The 10,043-nt window shown below is 42.2% G+C and overlaps 1 protein-coding gene across 5 annotated transcripts in view; it reads left to right on the top strand.

Moving 5' to 3' along the window:
• The first annotated feature begins 2,673 nt into the window (after positions 1-2,673).
• The window catches only part of RBL1 (RB transcriptional corepressor like 1), a 62,141-nt gene continuing 54,771 nt past the window's right edge, over positions 2,674-10,043 (top strand). For 3 of the 5 annotated variants that reach the window (XM_069063532.1, XM_069063534.1, XM_069063535.1), the window contains exons 1-2: positions 2,675-2,942; positions 7,098-7,231. In XM_069063532.1, the coding sequence (XP_068919633.1) occupies positions 2,766-2,942; positions 7,098-7,231 (311 nt within the window). In that variant the 5' untranslated portion in view covers positions 2,675-2,765. Of the gene's footprint in view, positions 2,943-7,097; positions 7,232-10,043 lie in introns of all 5 variants that reach the window. The other 2 variants (XM_069063536.1, XM_069063537.1) reach the window with 2 other exon arrangements.

Consider the following 10,043-nt stretch of genomic DNA (forward strand, 5'->3'; position numbering starts at 1 on the left):
GAAGGCAGAGCAATTGGGGTTAAGTGACTTGCCCAAGGTCACACAGCTAGTAAGTGTTAAGAGTCTGAGGCCGGATTTGAACGCAGGTCCTCTTAACTCCAGGGTCAGTGCTCTGTTCACTGAGCCACCTAGATGCCCTATATATCCCAATATAGATATTGGAATGGTTTGCCATTTCCTTCTCCAGCTGATTTTACAAGAGGAAACCTGAGGTAAATGGGGTTAAATAACTTACCTAGGGTCACCCAGATAGTGTTTGAGACTCATGAGGATGAGTTTTCCTTATTCTAAGCCCAATGCTCTATCCACTTCTCCACGAGCTGCATGTTGTGGAGTCAGGGATATCAAATTGCTTTTCAGTTAGGAACAGTGATTTGGAAGTAGTTGCTAAGAGCTAGTCAAATATTTCCCCTGCATGTTCTACTTGATTTTCCATGATTCCACCTTCACTGCATCCTGCGTAAAGATGATCAGCTACCATAAGCCTTTAAAGAAGCTCTGTCTCATTTCAAACAACTTCTCTGAGATAAAGTATGGGATAAGGGAAAAATCTGCCCTGGAATCAGAGATCCTGTTTTCACATCCTAACTCTATGGCTTACAAACTTTTTGTTGTCAAGTCCCCAGGCCTCAGTTGTCATCTGTAAACTGAAGGGGTTGGTCTCTAAATCCTAGGCCTGTTGATTTGGAGGCAGCTAGGTGGTACAGTAGCTAGAGCACTGGACTTAGAGTCAGGATTGACCTGAATTCGAAGACTGCTTCAGATACTAGCCAAGTGATTCTGGGCAAGTCACTTAATCTCTCTTGATCTCATTTTCTTCTGAAAGGACCTCCATAACCTGATCTCTTCCTGCCTGCCCAGTCTTCTTACACCTTATCCCCCCACATATACTGTGACTCCTGAGCATTTTAACTGTCTCCCATTCCTGAAATGTTCTCTTTCCTCATTCCTCAAGCCTCCTGACATCCCTAGTTTCTTTCTGATCTCAGTTAAAACCCCACCTTTTTCAAGAAGTTTTTTTTCCCAGTTCTCCTTAATCTTAGGATCTTCTCTCTGAGATTGTTGATTTATTATATTCGTACATGGCTGTTTACATGCTGTCTGCTCCCCTCCCCAGGTGAACTACTTGAGACCAAGAACTATTATTGGTTTTCCTTCCTGCCCTCAGCACTTAGCACAGTGCCTGGAACAAAGGAGGTACTTAATAAATGCTAGCTAACTGACTTGGTACAATGGGAATGATAATAGCACCTACCTTAAATGAGTTAATATATATATATTATATATATGTGCCTCAGGTTATATATATATATATTTATATATACATGCACACGTAAAATGAGATAAGGTTTTGCAAACCTTAAAGCGCCACATAAATGCTACCTATTATTCAGCAACCCGTCATTGGCAGCAGATCCTTTGGATTTTAAAATGTGAACGATTATATAGAATATAATGTAAAATTTGAAAAATAAAACGTAGGAGCTTGATCAGTGTTTTTTTTTTTAACAAAGAAAATGAAATCAGGACCAACCTAAAGAAGGTGGAAGACAAATTTTTGTTCAATGTAAGTAAGAATGTCCATTTAGATCTGTCCAACAATAGAATGGTCTACTCTGGGAGATGGTGAGTTCCCTGTCCCTGGAAGTCTCCAGTTGGAGGTTAGATGTGGGGATGGAAACCGTAGAGGGAATTCCTGCTCAAGTAAGGATTGGACCAGATTCCTTCTGAGATCCTTTCCAGCTCAGGATAACAGGTGATTCAATGAATCCCTCGGGAAAATAAAAACAAAGCAACCCCCACGCCCAGCCCGTTTTACAACGTCATCCTATGCCTCGGTTCTTCTCAAAACAGTTCCCTTGTCTCCCATGCTTAGAGGAAGATAGTGGAGGATTGCAGTTCTTAATCTGAAATTCGCGTTTTTTCCCGAATTATTTTAAAACACTGTTCTGGGAAGTGCAAACGCAACGGAGTGCGTGACACACAGGAGGATGCGAGCCCCTGACTAGCTCTGCCTTCCGAGCCCACGGGCTCCTCACCCCAGTGCGTACAGATGAAGCAGCCTCGAAGGCTCTGGATAACGGGCTGACGCTGCAGGGAGGGCGAGGGTGTGCTGGCAAACGTTGAACAACCGACTACCAACACACTTTTAAATTTAATCTGCATTATTCACATTTTCTCCATCACTTTCTTAATTCAACTAAACATCAAATCAAGCCCTGAATTTATAGTGTTTGCCGTTCTCGACGTGAGCGCCGACACTGATTTTAACAATAGATTCTGGAGCTATCTTTAGCATACCCCTGCCGTAGGATCTCGGGGGGGGCCTCAGGCGGGAGGGAAGAACTCAGCCAACAAGGCCCGGGTTCCCAACTTCGGTTCAGTGGGCTCCAGCAGCCCGGACATTCCGCTCCCCCTCCCCCTCCCGTCCGCCACCACGGGGTGCGGACTACAATTCCCAGCAGGCTTCGGGGCAGAAGGCTCAGTTTAGGACAGACTTTTGAACTTTTCGTACAGATTAGTTGCTCCCTCTAAGGCCGAAACCCTCTTCCCTGCCTCGTTCGAGGGAGGCAGGAGGGGTCCAGGAGCTAGGCTGGTTCCTGAGAGAAGGGACTCGAAAGGCACGAAGGCTACACGCTCCGCAAGGCCCCACCCCTTTCCGGGACAGAGTTTTCGCGCGCTTTGGCGCGGAGGATTGTGGGGGAGCCGTGGCCCCAGAGACAGAGGTAGACGCGAGCCGCGAAGGCGCCGAGCGCCGGCCGCCGATGCCCGGGGCTACGGGCGGGATGTTTCAAGACGAACTACGCGGCCTGGGGGCGGCCGGGGCTGGGGCCGCCCGGGAGGCGCTTCAGGCCCTTTGTCAGGAGCTGAACCTAGACGAGGGTAGCGCGGCCGAAGCTCTGGGCGACTTCATGGCCATCCGCAGCACTTACAGCCTGGAGGTGAGAGCCAGGGCGCCGAGGCCGGGGTGGGGGGAGGAGGCGCCCGAGCCTGCGCCCCCGCCCCCAAGCCCTCCCGGGGCCCGCGGGCCCCCACGCACAGCTCCTGGCCCCGCTGGAAACACTCGGGCTTGAGAGTCGAAATCCACCACTGTCATCGCCCTGGGGCTCCTGGTCCTCCCGGGGGGCCGGGCACTATCTCCTCCTTCCCCCTCCGATTGACCGCCCTTTAAATGCTGTAGTCAGGGCCCGCCCAGCCCCTTCCCCTTTTCTCCCAAACCTTCGCTGTGCTGTCAGCTCCTTCTGAGTGACCCTGCCCCCCCTCCTGGCTATTCCTCGCCCAAGACCCCTCCACCTCTCCACTCGAAGCTCCCCCACACCCGACCCCACTTCCTTCTAGACTCGGCTAAAGTCCCCGCTGCTGCAAAAAAACTTTCCTAGGCTTTCCTCTGAGACCACCCTCAGTTTATCCCGTATCTGTCTTGTTTGTACATAACTTTGCAGGTTGTCTCCTCCCCTGTTGCCCCCCCCCCAAATCTTTGAGAGCCGGGAGTTAAGGGGGGTACCAGGCGGGGGGGGGGTGTATTTTTGTTTTTTTGTTTTTATATCCTCAGCTCTTATCACAGTGCCGGGCACATATCAGGTGCTTCATATTAGTAGGCACATAGTAGTAATGATTTCTCATCAGTTGATCTCAGCTTTCGTAGAAACATAGATTTAGAGTTGGAAGGGTCCTTAAAGACCATCTAGCCCTCTTCATTTTTACTGATACATCCTAGTCCATCTCTTCTTTTTACTGATAAGGAAAGGAGTCTTGAAGAGGTGTATGGACTAACTGTGGGCCACACTGCTAGTGAGTGTCAGAGGTGGAATTCCAACCTAGATCTTCCAGACTCTTAAGTCTGGCGCCCCATCCACTATGCCAGGTGGCCCTTTTTTTTTTTTTTCCCAGTTCTGCAAAAGTAATGGGACCAGACTAGAATACAGTGGAATTCACTCTTACCTCCCTTATTCAGAGCACTGTGTTTATAACTTATAGCATTAGTGTTCTTGGTTCCTACATCACACTGCAAAAGAAGAGGTTTAACCAAATGATCTGAGGTTTCTTTCAGCTCTGAGTTTCTGTGATTTTATGAAATACTTTTAGGGGTGAACTGGTGAATACCTTCTTTGTAAAAAGCAAGAGTGAGTAATTGGAAATTAAACTTCACTTGGTTGTGGACTTTAAGTCCTGTGGTCTTCCCTTACTGAATGCCTGCTTATATGTGACACTATACATACTGTTCCCATTCAGTGACAAATTTGCTGACTGACCTTAAAAAATTTGAAACCCAGAGAAATTTTATATACTAGATATGTTTCAGGAATGTACATTTAATTCAGAAAGAACATGCGATGTCAATACAGATGAACATATGCAAGACATACAGATAATGTCCTGTTTCAGTGTGCTCTATTTAGTTTTGAGGCCAGTGCTGACTAGACAGTTATTGGATGATTTCCTGGTAACAGTAGGAAGGATAATTTCCTGGTGTAGCCTCTACCCATTGCTATTATAGGTAGAGGCTCAGTTGGTGCTCCAAGCACTAGCTGAGAATTTAACGGAGATGTACGTTTTTCACTCTCCTCTTAATATTGAAGGAAAAGATGTCAGAAATAATTTCTCTGGCAACTAAGTACCCCGAATTCAAAATGTCTAACAGTTTTCTGTAAAGGAGTTGAGTAAGTGTTTGGGTTGGAAAGGAGTCCAAACCACATGCTCTGAAAGGAGCATTGAGCATGTAGAGAATTACTTTATATAACATGGCTTATCATTTTTATAGAACGTTCTCCATTTTTTATATCCTTGAACTTTTCCAGCTAGCTCCTACCCTCTCCCATATGTATCTAGGGAGCAAAGATTTATTAAGTGCCTGTATGCCAGGTACTATGTTAAGTGCTTTTACAAATATCTCATTTGATCCTCACAACAACCCTGTGAAGTAGGTGCTGTTCTTATCCCCATTTTACATATGAAGAAACTGAGGCAAATAGAGGTTAAGTGATCTGCCCAGAGTCACACAGCTATTAAATGTCTCAGGCAGGATTTAAACTCAAGTTTTCCTGAGTTAAGGTCCAGCACTCTATCCATTGTGCCACTTAGCTATTCAGGTACCCATTTTGTGTTAAAGCAATCCACCTACCCTTATGTCTGTATATTATTCACAACTTGAGGAGGATGTGCATGGCTGGTGGTGACAGTAAGGTAGTTGTGAAAATCTGGGATTTTGTTGTTTGGTATGTATGGGGAACAATAATAATATATCTTTAGATGAATTTTTTTTTTGGAGGGGGGAGGTAGGGCAGTTGGGGTTAAGTGACTTGCTCAAGGTCACACAGCTAGTAAGTGTCAAGTGTCTGAGGCCGGATTTGAACTCAGGTCCTCCTGACTCCAGGGCCAGGATCTAATTACTGCACCACCTAGCCACACCCAAGATGAATGTTTCTTAAAAGGTACATGGCTATGTTATGTCTTGGAGAGTTATTTTTCTATGTTCTTTAATCAATCAACAAATGTTTATTAAGTGCCTACTGTGAAGTCATCAGAAGCCAAGTGACTCAGGTGTCTTATTACCCACTCAGTAGTTTTATGAGTAACATGAACTCCTCCCACCTTCACCCTGAACCCATCAGAATAATTACTTTGCCACACAGAAAAGACTAAGTGAATTTATTCCTTATGGATCACGACTTTTCCAGTTCTCATCTGTATCTACATTTGTCTTATTTTTCCCAGAGTGTGTGTTGGGGAAAGGAGGGGAGAAAAAGGTTACCCAGAACCCATACCATCCTGTCATCACTAGATTTTCTAGGTAAAGGTGTCACTAGGGGGATATACTTTTGCTGTTGTTTTTTTTCCTATTTTTTTTTATTTAAAATTTATTTTCACAGCTTAAGGGAGGCAAACTACTAGTAATTTACAACTTGTATTCTTTGAGTAAATTTGTTCTTTAAAATTCTGGCTGCATTGGTTTTGTTTGTACAAAACCTTTTTAATTTCATATAATCACACTATCTATTTTACTTCCTATGATCCTCTTTATCTCTTGTTTGATTATAAACTCTTACCGTATCCATAGATTTGACAGGTAAAATTTTCCGTGCTCCCCTAATTTGCTTATATGTGTGTGTGTGTGCATATATAATATCTTAAGCATGTATCCATTTTGAGCTTTCTTGGCATATGGTGGGAGATATTATTCTGTGCCTAGTTGCTGCCAAACTACTTTCCTTTTTTCCCAGCAGTCTTTGACAAATGATGAGTTCTTGCCCCCAAAACTTAGATCTTTGATTTTTATCAAATACTAGATTATCATGTTTATTTATTACTGTGTATTGTATACCTAATCCATTCTTTGATTAACCTCTCTACTTCTTATCCAGTACCAAATTGATTTGTTTTGGGGTTTTGTTTTTTTTTTTTTGCTTTTTTTGAAGGGGGGAATGCAGGGCAATTGGGGTTAAGTGACTTGCCCAAGGTCACAGAGCTAGTAAGTGTTAAGTGTCTGAGGCCAGATTTGAGCTCAGGTCCTCCTGACTCCAGGACTGGTGCTCTATTTGCTGTGCCACCTAGCCACCTCACCAATTTGACAATTACTGCTAATGTAGTTTGAAATCTAGTTCTGCTAGGCTACCTTCCTTCACTTTTTTTTTTTTATTGATTCCCTTAATATTTTTGACTTTTTGTTCTCCCAGATTAATTTTGTATAATTTTTTTAGATCTAAAAAAGAATTCTTTGGTAGTTTGACTGGTATGGCACTGAATAAATCAATTTAGGTAGTAGCTAAAACATTGGCTTGAAATACACTCGTGAGAATTAATATTTCTCTAGTTGATTAGATCTGTCTCGATTTGTATGAAGTGTTTTGTAATTGTGTTCATAGGATTATTGGGTTTGTCTTGGCTTGTAGACTCCCAAGTATTTTATATTATTTGCAGTTATTTTAAATTGAATTTCTCTTTCTATCTCTTCCTACTGTTTTGTTGGTAATATATAGAAGTGCTGATTACTTATGTGGGTTGAGATGTTTAATTTTTATAAAACAATGGAATGATGCTTTTGAAAATAATATAGCTGCAAAAAATATCTATTTTACTGTTTGCCTCTTGGTTTATAGGGAGAAGTTGTACATTGGTTGGCATGTGCATTATATGTTGCATGCCGTAAAAGCATCATTCCTACAGTTGGAAAGGGCATCATGGAAGGAAATTGTGTATCACTAACCAGAATACTACGTTCAGCCAAACTGAGGTAAAAGATTTTTCCTTTAGATTCTTCATTTTGAAAAAAGTATTAATCTTGTTGAGTTTTTCTTTTCTTTAAACCACCTGGTTCCAGTCAAGACATGCTAACTTTGTTTCTGCTCCCAAATCTAGACTTTCTGTACTCCTTTACCAGATTACTTCTGCTACTTCTCCTACTGTCCTCAGATTATTGATGTCACTTTGCCCACAGCCATTAGCCTAAGACTTTCTTAGCCTTAGGCTTAATGAGCTTCAGCTTTGATCCCATTTCTTCCTCCTTCTTTCAAGACCTTGCTTAATCAATGCTTCCCTTTCTCTCATGTATCTTCAATTTTGCCTTCTTATTTAACTATGAACATGTTCAAGTCTCACCAGTCCTCCACTTAAACTTCTTCTAATCCCTTGATCTCTACCATATTATCTCTTTCCTCCTCTTCCCTGCTAACTACTTTAAAAATAGTCTATAGCTGCTGAATTTTCTTTCCATTTTCTCTCAGACTCCTTGCAATTATTCATCCTGATCTTTCTGTTGAAACAACTTATTGGTAACCTCCCATTTTCTAAAACTAATGGCCTTTTCTAGTCTTCATCTTCTTTTACTTCTGTGCAACATTTGACACTATTGATTGTTTCTCTTTGATGGTATTCTCTTGGCTACCTTGCCCTCATACAACCTCTTCCTAGTGGCTCTTTGGTTTTTTGTTGGTTCCTCTTCCTTACTGTTCAAAGTGAGTATTATTCCCCCAGGTTCTGACCTCAGACCTCTTTTCTTATGTCTCTAAAGTCTCTGCCTCAGCAGTATCATCCACTCACATCGTATCAACTATTATATCTACTTAGTATCAGGGTAGTACAGGTTTTGACCTGGAAGGTACCATATAGACCATCTAATACAACCATCGCATTTTATATATGAGGAAAATGAGATTAAGTGATTTTCCCAGAGTCATACAGCTAATCTTTATTAGTCAAGATTTGAACTCAGATCTTCCTGACTCCAAGTCCAGCACTCTGTCCATTACTCCATGCTGCCTCTTGCATGGATGACTCACAGGTTGGTATATCTGACTTTTATTTCTATCCTGAGTCCTAGACCCACATTTCTAGCTATCTTGTTGGTAACTCAAACCAAATATATGCAAAATCATACTTACTACCCTTTCCCAAAACCTGATATATACCTTTGAATTCTGTTAATCCAGTGTTTGAAATCTTTGACTTACCTTCTTTCTTTCCCACATCCAAGCAGTTGTCAACTCTACTTCAGAAATCTCTTTTGAGTCTATTTTTTCTCTATTCCCTCTACCACCATTCAGTACAGGCCCTGATTTTCCCCTGCCTGGGCTATTACAGTAGCTTGGCTCTCTTCCCTCCAATCCATACTTTATAGAGCTGCTAGAGTAATTTTTCTTATACATAAATTTAATATCATTCCTGTTCAAAGGCCTTGGATTCAATTCAACATTTATTAAGCAGTCACTACGTACTAGGTATCTGAGATAAAAAGACAAAAAAGAAACCATCTCCTTCGCAAGTAGTTAAAATCTACTGGAAGATGCAACATGTCCACAAATACAAAGATAATTCGAGGACCAAGACAGTATTAATAGCTGTGCAGTGAGTAGGGCATTGATAAGCTCAGGCTTGACAGGGCAGAACAGATATGAGCTGAGACTTGAAGGAAGCAAAGGATTCTGGATGTGAGATGTTATGTTCTGAGAGGGGAGGGTTGTGGTTTTTGGGAATGTAAAGAGGTAAGCGATGAGGGGGTTGAGTTTGGGAATTGACAAACCATTAAGGCTTAACTGTATTGCTTGTGTGAGGAAGTAGTATGGAATAAGGCTGAAAAGATAGGTTATAGGTGGCTTTACTGGCCAAACTGAGGGGTTTTATATTTTGTTGTAGAGGTGATGGGAAGTCACCAAAGGCTTTTGAATAAGGAAGTAATGTAGTCAGACTTTTGCCTCACATAGTTCTGGTAGCTGTGTGGAGGATGGATTGGAGGGAGGGTAGACTCCTTATTGCCTCCTAAATAAAACCCAAACTCTTGAGCCTAGCATTTAAGACCTTCAGTAATCTGTTGTTACTTGACCTTTTGTTTTTTTGTATTGGTTTTAGGAGCTTCTAGTGTGCAGCTCCCACTACCATTGCAGGCTGGCACTTCATTTGCAATTTATAATCTTAGAGCGTTACCTAGGTTACAGAGATGTAGGTTAAACAGTCTGTCCAGGGCCACACAACTGGCATGTTTCAGAGGAAGGATTTAAAGCTAGGCCATTTGACCCTGAACCACCTATTTTTCAAACCTTTCCCTACCATGTATTACGTTCTATATACATTTTTTCATTTTTGTGCTTTTAATCATGCTATTTTCTAGGTCTAAAAACTCTCATCTGTGTTTGTTGAAGTCCTGCTTATTCTTCATCACTCCATTCAAATATCACCTTTCCATGAAGCCTTTCCTGATTCCACCCAAATTATACATGATTGCTCCTTTTTTCATCTACATTGTACTGTAGTTATTTTGTGTCTCTTATCTCCCTTCCTGTAAGCCCTCATCAGAATAAGGACTCTCTCAGAGTCATTCTACCTTATTTTTGATCCCATGCCTTCCCTTTTGGCCTGTTTACCCTACATACATTGTTAGAGTCATACTTACTCATTGTCCCCTGAATCTGGTGTAGGAGAAAAAGTAGAAGTTATTAAAGTCTTCTGCACCGGCCCTGGAGTCAGGAGTGCCTGAGTTCAAATCCGGCCTCAGATACTTAACAGACACACACACACACACACACACACACACACACACACACACACACACA

This window comes from Petaurus breviceps, unplaced genomic scaffold (genome assembly GCF_028583685.1).
Source record: "Petaurus breviceps papuanus isolate PSGF00001 unplaced genomic scaffold, PetGlider_PUasm1.0 90591, whole genome shotgun sequence".
In the NCBI taxonomy this organism is placed as follows: Eukaryota; Metazoa; Chordata; class Mammalia; order Diprotodontia; family Petauridae; genus Petaurus; species Petaurus breviceps.